The following is a 21,694-nucleotide window of genomic DNA, read 5'->3' as shown; positions in this document are numbered from 1 at the left end:
GGCAGCTGCGGGGCTGTTCCTGTCCTGCCTTGTAGCCTAGCAGCTTCTCCTGGGGACAGCCGGCCAGGGCAGACTCGGCCTACCGGAGCAGCTGGGGCTCTCCCACGGCCCCTCCTCGCCCTGGGCGCCCCGCGGGCGCAGGGCCGGGAGGCCGCCGCCGGTGCCGAACACGAGGCCTCGCGGCAGGCCTCGCACCTCGCCGCGTCTGCTGCAGCCCCGCCGGCGGGGCTGTGGCCTCATGGCCCGGCTGGGGGGCAGAGACAGCGCCCGGGGGCGGCGGCTGACGAGACCAGCAGCAGCCCGGGGCCCAGGAGCGCGTAGAGGGAGGCAACTCGGCGCCGACGCGGCTGCCATTTCCCCTGGCCTTCGGCGCTGAGAGAGCGAGGGCGGGGAGAGGAGGCGGAGGAGAAGGAGGAGGGAGGGGAGAGGGAGGTGCCTGAGTCGGAGTGCACTGAGGCTCTGATCTGCCAGCACTCACACATCGCCTGCCGCCGCAGCCGAGCTGCTCCCAGATTCCGGAGACAGGGAGCTAGTAGGGGCGAAGAAAAGCCAGACGCGGGAGAGGAGGCAGAAGACCGCTGGCAGAGGGAAGGAAGTCAGAGAGGAGGGAAACGGAGAGAGAGGGATAAGGACCCCTCCTCCCCGCGTAGAGACGACTTCCCATGTAGCTAGGGATAGAGGGAGAAGCTGGCGCTCAGGAACAGTGAGAGAAGCTCTCACAAGCAAGTTATTTAATCCCGGGAGAGCGGCGGGAAGAGGGCACAGCAGCAATCACTGATCAGAACCACTATTCCCAACCAGTCATCATTTAACCCCCGGGCGATTCAATGCACTACTCCAAGCTCTTCCTAGTTTCTTCCTCGGGCTAACTTCGGAGGACGTACCGCCGGAGCGGCCCGGAGGGGAGGACAAGGGCCTCGGAAGAAGGAAGGAGAAGTTTTGTGGGGGTTGCGTGCGGAGGAGAAGATGGGCTGGAAGCGCCGCTGTTGCTGGGGAGGAGGAGGCGGCGGGGACCTTCTCTGCCGGCTCACCCTGGTGCTGGGGTTCCTGCTGCCCGCCTGCAGGACGCGCCTCTACACCAACCACTGGGCTGTGCGGATAACCGGGGGGCTCCCGGAGGCCAACAGGATAGCGAGCAAATACGGATACGTCAATATAGGACAGGTAATGCTAGTCACAACTACTTCCTAGCGGGCACCGGCGCTGCGGCCGCCCTGCGCCGACGGGGCAGGAACAACGACGAGGGCAAGGGACGGGCGGCCCCGCGGCCGCTGCCCGAGCACGGCCCCGCCGCAGGCCCCGCCGCCGCCGTGGGGCGGTCAGCGGAGCCGCCCCGGCTTCCCGCCGCGGGCCCCGGGAGGTGATGCGCGGGGACAGGTATGCCGGAGAGCTTGGGGTCGTGGCCTTCTCCTTCGAAGCCAGGTGTGAAACGGGGCGCGAGCCAGGGAGCCGCCCGCGGGGCGGGAGGGGGAAGGCATCGGCGAGGGGCGTCCCGCCGCAGCTCTGCGCGCCGCCTCGCTGCGGCTGAACTTTGCGCTCCGCGGCGGACAGCCTCGTGTGTCCCCTTTCCGAGTTGAAAAGCGCTGGTACAACACGAGCTGTCCTGCAGCGAGCTCCGGTCTCGCCGGCAGCCAGGACGTGGCAGCCGCGGACGCCGGCTCGCCGCGGAGGGCGTCCCGACCCCCGCGCTGGCGGGGCGTGCGGAAGGAGGAGGTGGCAGGGTGTCCCGGAGCGGCTGCCAGGCGTGCGGCTGCCTGCGGCGTTTCGTGGGGAAGGAGAGCACACTGGTGGGGCCGGGGCCACACCTGGACTTGGCTAGATCCAGACATCACCACGTCAGAAAACTGGATCCAGTCAGGTTAGGAAACTGCAAGTTAGCAAACACCTGGTTCTCACTGGAACCCATCACACTGAAAAATGCCCCTCTTCTACAATTAGGCGCAGTTCTCTTTAAAATGTCCTAACATCACTTTTTCTTAAGGAATTTATACTCAGTGTTCTAGGCTTTCCTCGAAGTTTTTCTCAAAATCCAAGTTGCATATGTAGGGTTTACAAGGTGAGTGCCTAAAAAATAAACTCTTTGCATGTCCTGTTGCTTGCTTGGGTGCAAACATCCAAGTACATTCTTTCTGGACAGTAGTTTATTCTACATAAATTGAAAGGTTAGAAATGAACATTTACAGGTACAGAAGGCTTCCTTTTATACATGAGATTTACAAAAATGCAGCTGTGTTTATACTCCAGGCATTTCATATCAACCAAATCAAAATAAGACATGATTATTATTGTGTTTTAAAATGGGTTCCCACTTACTACATCATTGAATCAAAAGTTTAAAATACATCTCAATTGCAAGCCTGAAAAAGACAGCTGTGTGGTCAATTAAGAGAAATAATTTAGATGAGAAAAGTTGGAAAATGTCACTGAGGTAGCACAAAACATGATGTGTAAGGATGCAGTTACTTAGAGTACCAACTTTTCTTGTGAAGCACTTAAGCAGGCAGGCAGTACTACTTCCAGCTGGAGGCACTAAAATTTGGGAGGAAGATTGCATGTCAAAATTGAAGTACTACTTTGGAACTACAGTTTAGGAATCAAATTTTTTTTGCATCAGCTTTCTTTTTAGTCTTGCATGTTTTTTTGTTCAAGATGTTTGTATTCCTGTCTGGGCCCTTGTAGTGCCAAAATCAGCAACCATCAGTTGCAGGATGTGCTTTTCCCCATTTTTTCTTTTGTCAGGCTAGCTGGTGAGCTCAGACCCTGCCTTTTTGTACTTTGCATATGTAAGCCCCATCTTGAATTAAGGAAAGAATGTAGTAAGCCTCTGTTGTTTCTTATGTGAAAATGTCTATATACAACTATGAAATACCAATAATGGATAATACAGATTAGGTATACAGACGAGAATGAGAGAAAATAAGAGACTATAAGTGATTGAAAATTGGAAAATACTTTATTAGGTATATGGATGAAAAAAGAGTAGATTGTGTATCTAGGTAAAGATGGGTAAACACAGGAAGATACTAACTTTTGGAGAAAGGGAATCAGGAGCAGTTTGGACAGATGAGGTGGACTTGTCCATAGTGAGCTTTCTTCATAGATCTGGAAAAGCAGGAAAATATTTGACACAAAACAGGAAGTGCAAAAAGAAGATAAGAATGGGGCAATAATCTGCTGGTTATTACTGAGCAACAATTGCAAGCAATTAAAATTATTTTGAGTGTGATGTTGAAAGATACTTTCTAAGCTGAATATGCTCTGAAAATAAGAGACACCAGTAAGCAGTATTTTCTCATAGAGTTATACAATAGGCATAATAGTTTTGGTTACATTAAATTTATGAGCTCATCTTTATAAAGAAAGTGCAAAAAGCTAAATGGAAATTCCACTGCAGCTGGTCCAAAGGACCAACTTACAAATTATCCAGAAAAATAACCTATTTAAAATATTCAAGATAAGTAGTGAAACTGTATAAAAATTAAAGTTGCAAATGAGGAGTATTCTGACAACAGTAAATTACATAATTAGAGCTGAAGGAAACAGTGGGAAAGAGAGCCTCTGAAGGGCTTATTTCCACTGACCATTCTGTTAATTTTGTGTTTGTGGCAAAATGGCAATGAAAGGTGCATAAAATTGATCAGTGGAAACAAGATGGTAGACCTAGGAAGGCTCTGAATTGGCCAACATTCTTCATACTGGCCAACATTCCTTCTCCCAGTTTTTGTTATTTAGTGCATTCCTGGTGATGGGAGGAATTTAACTTACTGTTTTTTGATGCTTGTGTGATTTGGAGAATATCCAGTTGAGTCTTGAAATACCTCTTCAGTAATTTTCATTGCCATGGCAAACCTGCAAAGGCTTGCTTAATGACTAGACAAGTCCATCAGAAATAGATGGCAGAAGGGGCTGTTAAAAGAGGCCTTGAGATGATCTGCTGGTAAGCAATTGAGAACTCTTTCTTTCACAGCTTCTGCTAAACATTTGTTGCTCTCAGGCTTCTGTGGTCTTTTTGTCTTAGTATGAAAACTCAAAGCTTTAGCTTCTCTGTTCATTGAATAGAGGAGTTTTCCATTAATTTTTAGGGAACAGCACAACAGAGGAAGAATCCTCTTTAACTCTATATTTTTCCAAGCTACATGTTCTATTTCCTGTTTCCTACAATTTGCTCTGAGACATACTTCTTGTTTATCTTGTATTTCCTGTATTACCAATGAGAGATATGTCTTCTGTGTTTCACTGGACTTTAAAATTACACAAACATGTAATATCAGGATTTAAATGCATGGAGTTGATTTCTTTCCCCCTTTTCCAGAGTAGGTTTTTCTGACTTAACTTTGAAATGCAATTAGTAGTTTCTCTAGCATGAAAAGTGTTGCATTGTTCTTTTTGCACGGTTCTTCTAAGACAGTGGTCTGGACTTGCAAGCCCTCTGGGACTGTGATAAGATACTGTAACATAAAGCAGCCAGGGAGTTGTTTGAAGTTCCATGCTGGATGGAGCAATTTGGGGTATAGTGCATCTCCCAGCACCTCTTTCCTGGCTTGTTTTTTATTTTGCAGTGGCTACACAAAGCAGACCTTACCTTAGAGCAAAGTATCTGTCACTGATATTCAGGAATGTTTCTTTCACTGCTGGCAGCTGTCAAGGGTTAAGCATATTGTCTGTGTAGCATTTTGTACAGTTGCTTTAAATATTGTGACTATTTGCTGTCATCAGGTGCCAGGAGTTTCTTGTTCAGGCAGTGGATTTTCCGTTAAGGTTGAGGAGCACAGGAAAAACAAACAGTTGGGACCCCAAAGGTGATGGAAGAAGTGAAGAGATAAAGCTATCTGTGGTTGCAACAAGGGAGAGAAATGCTGCAATAGTAAACTTCAGATCCTGGTCTTCCTTTTTTCTTTCTTAATTCTGGGCAAGAGCTGAGGATGGGTGAACACTTTCCCACATCACATCTTTCTTCTCCTGAGAGTATTCTTCCAGGAATTTTACTTTTCTCATCTCTTCCACAATTGAGTAGCCTATTCCCTGCCCTTTGCAAGTGACAGACCACCCTATCTCCCTACAAATTTCTTCCTGCAAGGAATAGACACTTTTAGCCAAAAGGCACCTAAGTGTGCTGAGCTTGTGCTGTGCCTCAGGAATCACAGTAAGATAAAAAGATTTGGCTTTCTAAATAATGTAAATACTTATATCACTTGCCAGTAAGTGTTTTGTGGTGGGTTTGTTTGTTTTAATTGGGAGTATTGGTTTGAAGCCAGCAGATCACACAAAAGTTGAGTAAATGATATTTCACACCTGTTCATTTCAACAGTTAATTTCAAACCTGACATTCCTTTAATGTCACAGACAAGATGTTGCATAACAAGGTCAATTGATAGAAGGAATAGGAGAAATGGCTGTTTTTCATTTTCCAAATCTATACCTGATGGAAGGCAGAAATAAATTCTGCAAACTAAGTAGTTCAAAATGCAAGACAAGGAAGCAGTTAAGGAAAAAAAGAACTTAATTTGAGATAAAAAGCCTAAACTGAGGTGATTGTCTTCAGCAAAGGAAGGAGTTTGCTGTCAAAAGTCTCCACCACTTTACAAAGATGTCTCAAAAATGCAAGATGGTAGGCCTTTGTGCAAAGAAGTTCAAGTACCCCATAATATAGATGAATAATAGAAGAATCATACCTCTTAAGAGCCTGGGTGCTCACAGTATTGAAATAGAGTATACCTTAACTAAAATTTGATACCTGTAATAAGTTTAATGAAGTTGTGAGTACTGAAGATACAAGTATCAGGACAATGGTATTAAAAGAATTAAAGCTAGGTGTACTCTTAAGTTGTATGCATATGCAGATATGTAAAGTGGGGTTACATAAATACACCAAGGAAAACTGAATTTTCTTGTACACATAGGAGGAAAAAAGTGCATTTAGGGGTGCTAGAGAATAATCACCAGTAGACAAATATTTGGAAAATGTAAATCCTGAAAAAAAATTTTTGCAAATGGCTCATAATGCTACAGAACCGATACACCTGAACATATTGGAGACTATGAAGGGTATACCATGGCTATTTCTTCATATTTAGTGGTAGTTTTCTCAACTCTGCAGTTAAAAATGGGAGGGAGGAGGGAGAGAGAACAGATCTTGATTCTAGTAAATGTGAGCTTTTCATTAGGCGCTGGATGAAGAAAAAGAATGGTTTCTGGTCATACAGGCAGTCTAATAGTGTTTGTGTGTTGTTACAGAATGAGGGAAGATGATAACCTTGTTTAACCGTATAGTGGTCAAACTACAAATTGTGTGATGATTTTTTAATTTAAAAAATTAAAAAGGCATGCACAAACTAAATTATATTTTTAAGAATAACAAGTAGTTGCAAGCCCAATTTACAAACGGCAATATTTGTGCAAACTGCTTCTCTCAGTCAAAGTGCAGAAGTGGACCAGACTGGGTTAAATGGAAGAACTGGAAGAAATCTGTGAAACATATTGATGTAAATCCATGGTGCATCATACCTCTAGTATGACAGCAGTCATGTCTGGTATGACAACCTCTGACTGACAGTGGCTAAAGCTGTAGAAGTGAAGGGCAAGAGGGAAATCACTACAGATCAGTATGTCCATTGCAGTGCCTTTAAGGAAAACCAGCTATGCCCACATGTTTCCTGGCAGATACATAACCAGTTTTTGAAGGTCTTTGGTAAGGAAGTTCCACAGTGTCAATGGAGCTAGTGATTTTAGTGGTCCCTTATACTCTTTGCCCTGGTGAAGTCAAAACTCTATTAATTCTTCTGAAATTCAAAGTTCATGTTTCTTGTTTCTCTGTGAATGTGAAGAACAGCAACATCAGAAAAGCTGTAGCATTTCCCTCTTCCAGACTTTTATGTTTTCCATCCAAGTTCAGTACTTTCCTTTGTTTTCTGTAAGTGAGGCATTCACTGACCAGTCTTGCTGTTTGAGTCTAGTCTTTCTAAGAGATCCTCATATTGAGCAAGGAGCTGCAAGAGCATTACAGCCGAGTACAGCATAAGGATTCCTTCTGCTGTCTTCAGGAAAGAACTCCTATTTATGTAAACCATTATGGCATTTGTCTATCCTGTAGCCATATGACATTCTTGACAGAATTCAGCCTGTGGTCTGCTATGGTTCACAGATTAATTCTGCTAGATTCCTAGCACTTTGTTCTCTAGTCTGAATTTATTCAGTAGGTTGCTATTTATTAGGTGTAGTACTTTGCTTATGCCTTTGCTGAATGCTGTCCTGCCTTTCCAGACCATGTATTAAGGTGCCAGTTTGTTTTGAATTCTGTTCCTGCCCCTCAACATACTAGCATAAAATCTCCAAGTCTTTATGTATCTTATGTTTAGTAGGTGTCTTTTCTGTGCCAGTATTCAGGTCACTAGTTGAAATATTGACCAAAACAATTTCAAGAGGAACTCTGGCAGGTAATTGTTTGCTGCCCTGCTGTAATAAATAGATAAATCACTCTTGCTTATGAAGTTTTGACCTACTGTTCCATAGTTTAATTCTGTGTCCTGCTTCAGGAATTTGGTATTATTACTCAAGTAGTACTTGAAGATAGATAAAGTTTTTATTTTACAAAGTGTCTGCTCAAAATAAACATAGATAATATAATAAATATAAAAATCAGAAGAATATTGAATTGGACAGAATCATGAGTAGTGATATGTACCTTAAGGTGTTTATAAGTGGATTTTTGACCCCGGTTCTAAAAGCGATATTTTTTTCCCCCAACTTATGCACTAAATTTAGTCACGGCCAGTGTTATATATCTGCTCTTGTGCTTAAATGGCTCATCTCTCTCTCTATGACATTTTCAGACCCAGCCTTTATTTTGCTTCTGTAGCTTCTGGTTTCCTATTAGAAGATAGAAGATAGACTTCCCACTCCTAGCATCATCATAGTTGCTGTGTTTTGATTGACATCTGTTTTCCTTGACCAGAAATTATGTCTTGCTTGTATATAACCTCCCCACTGCTTTGTACTCCTTTTCCATAAATAATACTTGTTGTCAGGCAATACATTTCCAGTGTCATATTTTCTTGTTTTACAACTGTGTTCTGTGGTCTGTGATTGACCAGTATACCTTTCTCTTCTCCTTCAAATAATCAATTGTAAAATCAGCAAGTGGGGAAATACATGTCAACCATATCATGTGGTACTCTTTGTCACCTGCCAAACACAGGAGAAGATATGATCAAAGAGATTCCTGCTTGCCAAAACTACATACCTTAAGACAGTAAGTGTTTATTTGGCAACACACTGGCCCCAATTTGATTGATATTTGCAGAATGAAAAGCTGTTTGGAACGAAACATTGGCAAGTCCAGCAGAGTATGAGAACTACAGAATGAAGTTGTGCCAGAACAGCTTGTTGTGGACATTCCTGTGGATAGCAAGATGTTGCACAATGGAGGTGAGACTGTAAAAAGCATGTTAATCAGGCAAGAGGGAATATACAGTTCTAAACAAATAAAGAAAGAAAAAATTGTATGCACAGACTCTTCCAAAGAGAAGAAACCTGATCTCAAGGGGGATGGCATACATTTTAATAACAGATAGCCATCAGGCCCATCTTTGCTCAAGTTACATTTTTTTTTTTCTCTTTGTTTTTTTCTTTTTAAGATGTTTCTGTGCCAGCAGGGAACAGGCATCACTTAGGTTTGTGTTCTGGGGCCAGATTGGAGTTAAGAGATGCTGCAAGTCACAGTTAAAACCTGTGCTATATATTTTATTCAAACTAGAACAAAACCAATTAGTTTTGTGTAGGAGTGCTTAGAAGACAGCGAAGTGTTACAGAACAGTGCTGTTTGTCTGAAAGTCAAGCCTAGAATTGGATAATGTTGCTCTTTTAGAAACATATCGTTTAATCAGTGATAGCATGTAGTGATACTGAAATCAGCTGGAAAGTAAACTTTGTAACACAATTTGAAGTGTTAGAATGCAGGCATTCTTTATTACAGTGCTGGACACCTTCAGAGGATTTTTCCTCCAATTCAATGTGTGTTGCGAAACTTGACAACAAGGTCTTTATTCCGTTATGATCATACGTATTCATTACAATGTACTTCTTAGCTAATACATAAACTTCGCTTTTCCTAGAACCAATTTACTGGCCTCCACCCCTTACTAGAAGTCCTTTAATGGTCCTTGAGGGTTAAATGAACGGGTCTCTGGTGGTTGTAATTACTGAGTGCCCCCAATATTGTAAATCTTGCCTGGAACTTCTCTGGGGGCATGTGCAAAGTTTCTTGTAACTTTGCCACAAAACCTACTAGATTCCTTACTATCTTTTTATCCACTGGTTCTAGCTATGTTTAGCATCCTGTATGCCTACTTTTACATTCTTTTATCTAATTTGCTAGTTAGTCTTTAAGCCATATTTTGCAATTACAAGGGAACTGAAAATTTCCATTCTCTGCGTTGTCTGTCAGTAGTTTCCCCTCTGGATGAACCTAGAGAATGTTTCCTTTTCTTTTATGGAGCCTTTCTTTGCAAAGCATATTTACACAGTAACCTGATGTCTTAAAAACAGACAGGAAAGAAAATACATGCTGTGTTGTGCCTGTAAAGCCAGTGGTATGACATCTAGGACATAGAGAAGTAGATCCTATAACATTTTTGTTTGCCTGAGCACCCTTATGGAAATAGACCCAAAAGGATGGAAGGCTATTCTGAGTCTGATAGATCTGTGTAGATACCACTACTGTAGGCACAGGCAGTGGTTTTTAGTTACTGTCCCGGGCAAGGAAGAACAAAACAAGCATCCAGTGCTTCTCCCTAACACTCCCTTCAGCTGTTTTCGGCTAAGGAGTCTGCCTAAACTGGATATTGTTTCTGCATATTTAGAAATTCACAATGTTTGCTTTGTCCAGATCCTTGTTCAGTCTTTGAAATAAAGACTTTTAGCATCCACAATATTCTGTGGGAAGGATTTTTGAAGTTTGCTACTACACTGTGTGAAGACACACCTCTCTTTTGCTTGTTATTTACTAACTTTGTTAGATGGTTACAAAAGAGGTGTGAAAGATGATTTTTGTCCATTCTTACACCATACATGATTTTTTAGGCTTTGAATATTTTCACCTAAATTATGTTGTGTCTAGGCTGAAGGGTCTTAGTTTACTTTGCTATTTGTCATACAACTTCTGTTGTGCCATATCTTTGTCCTTTCTTCTTTTTCTACTTGGAAAATTTTTCAGGTCTCCCTCTTTGAATAGAGGGAACCAGAGCTACACAGTATTTACTGTGAGAAAAGATTGCATTATTCTCATAATGCCATGTACTCTGCTTTATCCTTCATATTATAACTAATGTCTAGTATGTAATTTATTATGGGGACTTACGTTGAGCTGAGTTCCCATGGATTAGTCTGCCATAACCTTCAGATTGTCACTCTTTAATGGTATGGTACTGGGCAGCTCTGAACAGTTCCTTTTAGTGTGATGTTTGGTTTGTACATAAGTTAATCTACTTTTGTCTGTATTGGATTTCATTTGATATTGTTGTCACTCAGTTTTGCAGGGTCCCATTCTGCAGTTGATGCACAGTCAGCTGTTGCAGTTTTTACATCTGTCATGGCTGATTTCTACACCTCATTGCTCACTCTTTTTCCCATGCATGTTTTTTTAGTGAAATAGTGTAGCTTCCAGAAGATGTTCTGCAATGGAACACAACAGAACTCTGTCTGGAATCTCCACGCATTGTAAGAAGCTAATTGCTATTTAATAAGAAAGTAACAAATTTTTCCTGAGCTTTGCTTTCAGGTTTTTTTTTTGTTTTGTTTTGTTTGTTTGTTTTTGTTTTGATTGCTTACTTCTGCGAAGACCTTTTGCAATGGATTCTTAAATTCTTAAAACCTGTGGGTGAAGGACATTGTCAAAAGCCTTTTGGAAGTTTAACTAGAGTGTTTCTGTTTACCCATCTCTGTTTATATGCTTGGCCTCTTTTAAGAACAGCAATAAATTTGTAAGGCAGAATTTTCTTCTGTTTAACTATTTCCAAAGCAGTGACTTTTCTACCGAAGTGTCCATTAATTTTCTTACTTCTTAATTTCTATTACTTTTTCTAGTAGTGACTTCTAGTAGTAGCCTCATCTCACATCTCCTTTTAAAAGCTGACATCACATTTGTTACAGAGCTGTTCTGAAAAGTGAAAACTGTTTTTAAAATGAGATTTTCAATTACTTTAATTTACGGAGTGTTTTTATTCAGTTATTCCACCCATATTCCTTCAACATTGTGAACTGCCGAATGTCAACTATTGTATCTGGAGTAACTGATCTGAGCTGAACTGAAGCAAACAAATCGATCAAACACTAAACTTTGAAAAAAATCTTATGCTTTTGTGGGTATGCTGCACTCCAGTGAGCCAAGCATAAATGAGCAGCTTTAAATTGGGGAATTAGTAGACCCCTTGGAAATTAGTAGACCCCTTCCTTGCAGGATTGGGCTGCAGCATAAGCTGTTTTCTCAAGAGCAACCAAGCCCCGTCTTGCACAACTGGCAGTTTTACCAGTGGGATGTAGAGTGAAACTAATGCAGATACATACAGAGTAGATGTATGTAGAAGCAGATTAGCTTATATTGTTTTTAAAGTATTATAATCCACGAAGTATTCAGTAGCAGTTTAATAAAGTCTCAGTAGTCTCTTAGTAAGGGCATTGGAAATGTTTTTGCACGTACCCAAGTTATATCAGTAAGGTTGACAGACTAGATGTATCCTGTCACCACCACACAACACAAGCTCCAGCCCTAGCTAGCATGGCAGTTATTAATTGTGATATTCTGTACAGTTTTCTTCTCTGCTCCTTTGTAAACAAAATAATTTGCTTTCCATGAATTGAAAGCACAATAGTAATAGGATTTTATTCATACCTAATTGAAATAAAAGTTAACTCCCAGAGGTTACATGTATGACAGTATCTGGAATTGCTTTGACACTTCTGACATGTGCCCATCACCACATCTTCTTGATGGGTCGCACCACATCTTGTCCTTTCTGCCTGTCTGATCAGGCTGAATCTTTGCTTCAGCTTGGAGTAGTTTAAATTTCCATTGTCAGTGAACAGCACACCCCTACTCAAAATCAATTTTACATCAGTGCATGATGAGGGCGGCCAACTGACAAATCACAAAATCATCATCTGGTAAAACTGCTAGCTGGAATTAATAGAGTTGCAGAGCTTTGTTTTCTATAAGAGTTAACTATTCCGTGAGCCAAAAGGGCCCTGGATTGTGTTGGCATCAATACATGGGTCTGCCATTGCAACAGACTGCTCTTTTGGAAGCTTTCTTGTATATAAATGCCATTCCAATTGTGTGAAATTTGAGCAATTTCCATTTCTTGCCTGGCAAATAGAAATATTAATCTGACAAACAGAGCTGTACTGTGAGCAGTTCTAGTGGTGGTTAAAATTTGTATTTCCACACACTGTTTCAAAATAGAAATGAAAATCCATTTATAAAGAAAAATACACAGTTTTATCCAATACATTGCTGTCATTTTAACTGACTTTCTTCTATTTCAGTATTTTGGTATGTTTAATATCAATGTATTAAACAAATGTACAGTAGGAACTTTTATCCTTTTTCCAAGAAAAAACACTTTCAGGCATTCTCTCAACCCCGAGGTTGTAAGATTCAGCTCTTCAAATGAGAAGATCACCAAGGAATGTTCTTTATATGTGTGAAATGGATAGGGTCTGAGAGCTGTAACTTGTTTATCATTAGTTTTAGTAAATTTAGATGTTCTGTGATGAATTGAGTATCAGATCTCTTTGGCTTGTCTCTGTAGTGTGAAGTAATTTGGAAGCTTAAGTTAAGTTCTTAACTTAATGAGATTAACTACACTTAATCGAAAATACAGGCCTTTCTGGGGTCTAGGTTAAAAAAGGATTAAGTGTAGTTACCATTAAACACAATAAAAGATTCCAGTGAATCCAGTGAAAGCTTAATTGAATCTTCTAGCACTTTGAAAAATGGTACAGCAGGAGAGACGTGTATATTTGAATTAATATAATTTTTTGGTGTCACTTTTTTTCTTTGTTTATTTTATTTTTATTATGATTCCAAATAGCAACTTTATGTGGGATATTGCAAGACTGTGCTAGACATACACTATGCTAGAATAGAGTCCCTTGGTATGCTGTAATACTTCTGAAATCCTCACTAAATGTTACTTATGACTATGTAGCTGTTTTATTTCTTACTATGTTTGAATGCTACATGACACAAATTTTTTTTTTTTGGTCTCATTTACTCACTTACTTGCTTTTTATTTCAGTTTATCTTTAGATGCTGTCAAAGAGAATTTTTTGTTTTCTTACTATTAAACTGTTACATGAACAGGTGTTGCTCTAGTTGTCTTGTCAAAGTCAACAGGCTTACATATGGAGACATAAATAAAGAATATTGACAAACTTACTTTTACACAAAAAAAAAGTATAAACTTCCGTACAGCTCTAGCAATAACCAAGTAAAATATATGAGTATGTCAGTAACCTGGGGTTCTGGACCAGTTTCATGCTTTTCTGCTTTTCTGTATTTTGTTAAACATGTTGTACAGAGTGGAAGATAGCAGATTTTGCTGGAGTATAAAGTTGAGGAAGTGTGATCTAGGTTAGTTGTATAAGAGGGTTGTATTTACTGCCTATACGCCACACATAGATGAACTTAACTCAGTCTTAGATATTCCTATGAGACACTTCTTTATAACTCTTTGGTAAATTATATCGGTAATAGAAGAGGAAATTGCTTAAATCACGTCTCATGAGAAAGTCAGTTAAATGAAAACATTGTACTTCCTATGATCAGTAACAACTGAATTCAGATTTGTAAGACAAAGTACAGCATGAAAAGGTTTATTGCTGGCAATATAAATGTTCGCTGTAAACAGTATGACTAGTGTAAGTCACCACATGAGTAATTTTGCATGGTATAAATTCCCTTGCTATTAATGTGCTTAGGAATTTTATATTGATGTTTAAATAACTGGGGATGCAAATACAACAGTATTTCTACTGTTGTAGAAGAACTGCCTGGTTCTTAAATCTTTTACTCATGCAAGTAACCCCATTAGATTAGACTGCTCTTGATTTATGCCTCTGAAATTCATTAGTTTCAACAGTTATTTCTGACTTGCAGTTTTGTAAGTGAGAAGGTACTTGATCCCATGAGACTGGGTAGATTTTACAAGTTTCAGGACAGGGATGATGCCTATGAAATATTTCAGAATCAAGATTTAAAAGGAAATATTTAAAAGGAATATGCACATTGTTTGTTGTGACACTTTTCTTGCAGTAGTTTGTTAAAAAAATAAAACCTCTTAACTAACCTTTATACTGTTCGCATGAATGAAGTAGCCTGGTCAGAATTTGTCAAGCCTCATTCTTATGCTTTATATTTACATGTATGACAGCACAGGTGAAGAAATATTACAAAGACACCATAGTCTTTAGAGGCTGGAGTAGCTAGTAATGTATGGTATATGGCAGTTCTGTTTGTTACTGCAACAAACATTCATGGCAGTGCATGAGTATGCATCCTCATTTTACATTTGTTTTGTGATGCAATATGAAATAGGATTAGAAGTCAATAAAATAGAGGCAAAGCTCACTTCAGTTGATGCAGTATATAATTTAGACATTTTAAATTACAGATTATTAACTTAGAAAAGGAAAAAAAAAAGATTTCAGAAAGCAATGGCAGTTTAGTTGACTCCTCAAAATTAAAGGTTAAAGGTATTTGTTTCCTTTTTGATGGCTTCATCAAAATGATGACTGTGGTACTGAAACAAACATGACCATATTGCCTAACAGCTTCTTTGCAGATAAAAAATATGCTTGTTATGGCTTGAACTTTCAAATGCATGAAGTCAGTTTAAATCCTGCAGAGGTTACTTTTGTTTGTTCAGCATAATATAAATACGCTTTGTTGCACTCATTTTTATTTGCAGAAACAAGGTGGTGATTCACTGGGGTTCACAAAAAGTTGCATAAGCTACCAGTTTATATTATGTTGGTTTTTGTATTGAAAAGAAATGATAGAAAAGATGAATGAGAATGAAGGAAGTAATTTATTTCCTTTTGAGCATTTTAATGAAAAATGTAATGTTGCCTGGAACTGCTAGCCCATGGTCACAGGTTTGCTGAGTAACATTGCATTACTTTATTTGAAAGGGATGTGAGCTTCCCAGTTGCTGCAGTGCTCCCAAGGCAAATCTCACAGTTGCACTTATTAATGCCTGTAATTACTGCACTTGAATTTTAACATTTCACATGACAAATGTGGAAATGGCTTACTTCACCATCACCCCCAGATGTTTTAGGCTGATATATCTGTTGGTGTCGACTCTTCATATAAACCCCTCTACCACTGCCTGTCCAATAATTAAGGACCTGTTCATTAATTTTTAGCTATCTTTGAACATCGTTCTAATAGTCACAATCTGTTTATAAGTCCTAGAGAAGAGGTAGATGAAACCCTTAACGACCTTGAAAGAAATTTTTCAAGTACTATAGTGACATTTTTTCAATTTAATGCTTGAACAATCAACACAGTGTCCAATATATCTTCAGCTTCTTTCTTTTTATTCATTCATAACATCACTGATGGCATATTTGTATGCCCTCATCTATATGGAAGTGTTCAAAGGGTGCTAATTCACAGCACAGCTCAGATATTGTCCTCCCACAAAGACTGGTGCATGTTCTTCTCAGAGCTGCAGGTGCAACAGAGAAGGGTAGGGCTCAAGCACAAGCCCTGCTTCTGTCATAACCTTTGTAAAGAATATGTATTTACTGTGGGCTCCTGTTACCTGTGGCATGTAAGGCTTTGCTGCTCATCCACATAGGCCTCAAACATAATTTTCACAGGGTCTTTATTCAGGCAGCTTTTCCTTGGCTTTATTTACCTGATGAGTGTCTTTGGGATTTCTCGTTTTATGATTTGGCTTCAGTATTGCTTTTTTTACCTGCACTTTTTGAAGTAGCACTGTTTTTAATTAAATATTATCAAAGTATATTTCTATTTAAACAAAATCAGTTAACCTCTCCCACTTCTCCAAACTCAGTAAGGCAGAGAGTTCATAATTTCAATAACAACAGGATTTACACAAACATATACTCTAAAAAAAGATACCAAAGTCCTGTTTAGAAGGATTGTTCCTCCTGTAAACTAGTGTAGATTCAATTAATAAATCTTAGTATGATATAGCATGTATTAGAATTAAGGCTATGATACAGTTTGAATTTATTCTTTCTAATACCTAAATTAATCTTATCTGCTGATTTGTACTAAAATTTGTTTGCGTTAGAAACTTTCTGTGTTTTTTTCATGATAAAAAACACTTCATATTGCTATTTGGTTGTTAGGTTTTTTCTCTTTATTTTTCATAGTAATTCCATGTGCTAAATAAGATTACGAAAAGAGCACTAAAGTACTGTAATTTCAAAAAGCAGAATTTCATTTGACAGTATTTGTTTTAAAATACAATTGTACAAAGTAATGTTTATACAGAAAGTGTGATGTAGGAAGCTTTTTCAAATTCACCTCAACTTCTAAAAGTTATGGATCAGTTAGGAGTCTCAGAGGAAACATAAATTGGTTTATGTTGCTAAATCTATTTTATAATATATTTTCAGTACAGCATTTCTCTATATAGAAAAATAGAACTTTGATTTTTAAAAATAGTTTAGAATGAATCTAATTAGGAATTTAGAATTTCACATTTAAATGTAGCTTTTAGTTTTAATTAAATTGTATTTTAGAATTGAGACTATAAATATGCTTAAGTTATATTCTGTAATGCAGTAGAAAGCCTGGAAAAGTAAAATTATGAGAAAAACTACTTTTATAGACTTAATCCCAAATCAAATATACCAGCTGTCTTGGTTTGTGATAATGGGCACTCTGAAATGAGTAGCATCCCCCTTGATTCCAACCAATCCCTTTCCACCAGTAAGGAACAAGATATGAGTAGATACAAGTGAAAAAAACACCCAAAAAACCAAACCTGTTTAGTAACAGAATGCCAACAGGCAAGGGAAAAAAAAGTAAGTAACTTTTTGATAGCAAACTGCTAAATCTCACAATCCCCAGGGAACAAAGGGAGGTCCCAATGCTGGAAATGCCTTTTTTCAAAGATGTGTCTAGCTAGAGGTGGCCACATGGCTGGAGGACAAGGGGAAGATGATGTCACGCCTTCCCTTCCAAGGTGGCACTCTCTAGACAGTTGCATCTTTTCCTTTGGAGTGGGAAGCGGACTTGTACTGGCTCGACCAGCTGGCACCTGTGGAACTCAGCCAAAGGGAGCTCAAAACCTGCATTGGAGGCTGCTCCAAATGCAGCCTCTCCAAGATGCGCAAAACTCTCCAAAATTAAAAGAGAATCTGAAAAGGAAAGACAAAACCTTTGCCTGAGCAAAAACCAAACAGCCCACAAAGCAAATAATACGTGTCAAAGAACCGGAAGCTGCCAATGGGAGAGGATTTTAAAAATGCCCATGACAGCATTTCCAGGCACACACACAGCATACCTGCCTTGTAGGGTCTTACAGTAACAATTTTTAGGCATATATAGATATGGAATTCAATAACATCACTGTAAAAAATCGTAACTTTGATACTGAATTAGAATGATATCAAAAATTATAACCGACCTCAGAATATTGATGTGTTTTAATCCTACTAACAAAGGCATATGAAAATTAAAAGGCTGGAGTTTATTTTTCAATTGAAAGAATTAAAGTGTTACTTTATTCTTAAAATAAAATACCGCAGCACATAAGCAATAGCAGTGACAGTATCTTAAGGAACATAAGGCTGAGCTACTTTTATTTTAATGGCTGTTACTAATTTTTGGCATGAGCTATTTAAAAAGCAAAACTAGCTCAAGGCAAGTCCCCAGACAAAATTCCTCCATTCAAATAACTGAAACATAAGTGAAAAATACAAAAGAAGGCTAAAATGGTGTATTTTAATTCAGTAAGGTGAAATGCTTTCCCCTCTATTTAAACTGAAGGAAAAGGAATGCCCATAGTTAAATGGTAAAGTGTTGCGTCCCCAGCATGGTGAAGAGATGCAATGTGATTTACTTCTTTGTAATTATGATGTTTCTGCTGAAATAGCCATGTGATTTTTTTTAAACTTTGCTCTTTTGCAATTTTCTTTATTTTTCATATGCAGGTGGTTCAGGAGGGAATCTTAATTTTTCCATCTGAACTATCCTGTCCTCCAAACTGAAGATTCAGTAAACTGTACAAGAACTCCTGCTTACTGTATAGCTTTTTCTCCATCTAAGAGACTCAAAAAATTCTTCAGAAAGAAGGGGTGTATGTAAGACCAAGCACAACTTGTTCAGAGTTTCACTATTCAGAAGCAGCAACACTTTGCAGACATCACATCCATTTAAAACAAACTTGAAGAAAAGGGAATATGGGAGAAGCAGATATGAACCTTGAGAGCAAGGTTCCTACCTCTATCATACAATGACATCTCCACAATATAGGCAGTTGAATTTCTGTTAGTTAAACAATAAAAAAAATTTAAATTTGATATTATGTCTGGGAGAGACAGAGCCCTCATCTTAGTCTGCAGCTCAGATGTCTGAGCAGCTCTGCAGCTGTCCTTATGGTGATTGGCCCTGCAGCCTCGGTATGCTGGAAATCCATCAGTGCTGACCCAGTGCTGGGGTTTTGGAGAAAAGAGCTGGAGGCTGAGAAAGTGTGGTCACCACTGTAGATCTTATGGTGAAAAAACCCCATCCCAGTCCCCCCAGAAATTCGACTACACAATTCTGTTTCTTGCAGTATAAGTTGAGTTTAGGTTCCAGGTTTGAATGAACATGATCTTTCCAGATGTGGGTACTTTAATTTGGGTGGATCAGTGAATAGCTAACAGCTTCTGCAGAGCTTTCTTTCTTGCCTCTAAATGCTGAACCCGAACCCTGGTTTTAAGATGCTTAAGACTTGCTTGTCTCTAGTGACTCAAGAAGGAAAGGGAGTGGCAGTTTTCTGTAGTATCATTGAACTTATTTACACTTATGGATAACGACTAGCCAACAGGTCAAAATTAAGGGCTATGAGCTGGCCTTGTGAGATTTCAGATTTACATTTGATGTGCTTTTTGCACCTGATCTTGTTAAACCTTTTAAGATTCCTGCAGACTCACTTTTCAAGCTTGTCCTGGTCCCTCTTAATGGTATCCCATTTGCCTGTTGTGTCAGCTGCACCACTCAGCTTGGTGTCTTCCAGGTCATTTTGTCATTCTGTTATTCTATGTGTGCTGGTTTTAACAACCAACAGGAAGCTAAACTCCAAATACACCACTTTCACTCACCCCTTCGGATAATGGAGGGACAATAAGGAGAGATTGTGTGATGAAAATAACAATTTACTAAAATCACAATAACCACAGCAGTATCAACAGTAAAAAGTATACAAAAAGAAGGTGGCTTACCCACAAACGAACATTCACCACCAGGAAGAAAAAAAACCTGCTTCTCAAAGATAGCACCAGGTGTGGTCTCCAAACAAAGACAATATGGTGAGGAGAGCTCCCACAGTATAGTGTTCTCCCCCACCCTTCCACCCAGCCCAAAAAGAGTGGAAAGCAAAACAAAACCTGGAAGCTAGTTCATCTGAAATAAGGAACTGTGCAGCTGCTGGCTAAGCTCAGTCCTCTGCACTTGCTTGAGCTGCTGCCTCCAACTCTCTGCTGCCTGGAGCTGTCCACTTTAACAACACATACAACACATACATACAACACATACAACTCCCATAGTAGTGCTCCAGAGGACAAATGGGAAGAGGGAAAAAACTGGTGGACAGCAGAAGGGACCAAGTCCACTGTGGTTTAAGGGGACAGTCCATTCTGCTTTTGTGACCAAGGCAAGAGCAGTGAATTCCCAGTTTCTGGCCCTGGCTTTTTCCTACCGAAGCTATGCCCCTCAGGCATGATGTGGGTCATATCGAATAAACTATGCTAAAAACTCCACCCCCTTTTCTCTTTACTGGGACACTGTGAAAATGTTTAAAATGTTGTCACATTATACAAAGTACACCAGAAATTATATTTCGGAGACAGATGAAAACACTTCAATTTGAAAAAAACGTAAAAGTTTGAAATAGAGTTGAAATTATTTTGTTAAAATGAGATGATAGTAGTAACCTTCATAAACTTTCTTCATCTCTCTGTTTTTGATATTTTCTTCTGCCAAGGACTTGAAAACTTCGGAAATTTTTGCAGTCCTAAAAATGGGAAGTGTCATACCTTCATCTCCATGTAAAATATAATCCTGTGCCTTTTTATAATGATTTATATTCAGCTCTGCAGAGGGGTAGCAGATTTGTGCTTCTTTGGCGCTTTTAGTATCTCACTGAGTTCAGAATCATATCTGTACCTGATCTGTCTTCCTTTCCAAATCCATTTAGGAGCAAATTCATTAACGCCCAGCAGAAATGGGGAATCTTACAATATATCCTCCAATTCACCAAATCAGTAGCATATTGCTTTCTGTTCAGCCCTCTGGGAGAAGGGCACTTTGCACCTAGATGTTTAGAAGATTTGCCTCTTAAAAAAATAATTGTTTACAAGCTAAGAAGCATCTCTTAGGTTTTTGCACAGTAGCTGGAATGCCTTCTCTGTTGTTCAGCTGCATAGAAGTTTCAGTCAGTTTAGTTTCAGAGCTTAGTCAGATAGATCAGTTTGGTGACCATATAAATATATTTAAAGTGTGTTTAACAGTCATCTTCATTTGTATTTCCTTACAGCGTTCATGGGGACACAATGCACATGTAGATTAATTTATTCAGTACTTATGTTCTAAATTATCTCACTATTGCCCTGGACTATAAAACAACATATGGAAGAAATATTTTACAAGAGGAAGCTTAGAAAGTTTGGTTCTTGTTTCATGTTATCTTTAAAATCAACACATTTTCTCAACTTTAAATAGAAAATAAGACCTGATAAATATAAATTTAATGTAAATATGTGGATGCTTTGGTTTTCAGGAACGCCACAGTGATATTGTAGGATTGTTCACTCCTGGAAACTGAAATAATTCCTGAGAATTATTTTGTCCTTGAATAGACATAGTATAGTACAACTAAAATGTATGTATAGATCTGTTGAAAGCGTTTATCTACAAACACTACTTCTAAAGAGATTACGTCTTCCCTACACCCACTGCCCATTCTTTTTCCTTTGGCCAGGCAATATTTCCCTAATCCTTTTTCAAGAAATCATGCCTTCTGTGTAAAAAAAAAGGAGATTACAGGGATTTCTCAAGAATATATGAGTGAAACTGCCAGCAATCTCTAGCAGTAGTAGAGTAGTTAGCTCTGATGTTTCTGTCTTTACATTGCTTTTCTCTGAGAGTGCCTCGAGGACCTGGGAGTTAGAAGTATAAAAAACAATTTAACAAGAACATACACAATGAGAAGTTTAATTTTGCCATAGTTACATGGTTTAATTCTTCTTCTTAGTGGTTCAAGGAATTGGAAGGTCTAAGTAAATTCCCATTAAGGTAAGAGAAGGCAAAAAACTTCTAGTAATGCTGGAGTTACTTTGCTGTGAAAGGCACTGGCATTTAGTGAATATGAATGAATTTAATTACACTTAAAAGATTTGGGCTTGTTTTAATTCCTTGTCAGTTATGAACTAAAGCTGTAGATCTCACAATTCT

The 21,694-nt window shown here is 39.2% G+C and overlaps 1 protein-coding gene across 2 annotated transcripts in view; it reads left to right on the top strand.

Moving 5' to 3' along the window:
- Positions 1-473: 473 nt before the first annotated feature.
- The window catches only part of PCSK5 (proprotein convertase subtilisin/kexin type 5), a 228,952-nt gene continuing 207,731 nt past the window's right edge, over positions 474-21,694 (top strand). For both annotated transcript variants that reach the window (XM_054003177.1, XM_054003178.1), the window contains exon 1: positions 474-1,164. In XM_054003177.1, coding sequence (XP_053859152.1) covers positions 967-1,164 — 198 coding nt within the window. In that variant the 5' untranslated portion in view covers positions 474-966. The remainder of the gene's footprint in view (positions 1,165-21,694) is intronic.

The sequence above is a fragment of the Vidua macroura genome, chromosome Z, assembly GCF_024509145.1.
Source record: "Vidua macroura isolate BioBank_ID:100142 chromosome Z, ASM2450914v1, whole genome shotgun sequence".
NCBI lineage: Eukaryota > Metazoa > Chordata > Aves > Passeriformes > Viduidae > Vidua > Vidua macroura.
This window is presented reverse-complemented; position numbering and strand designations above follow the sequence as displayed.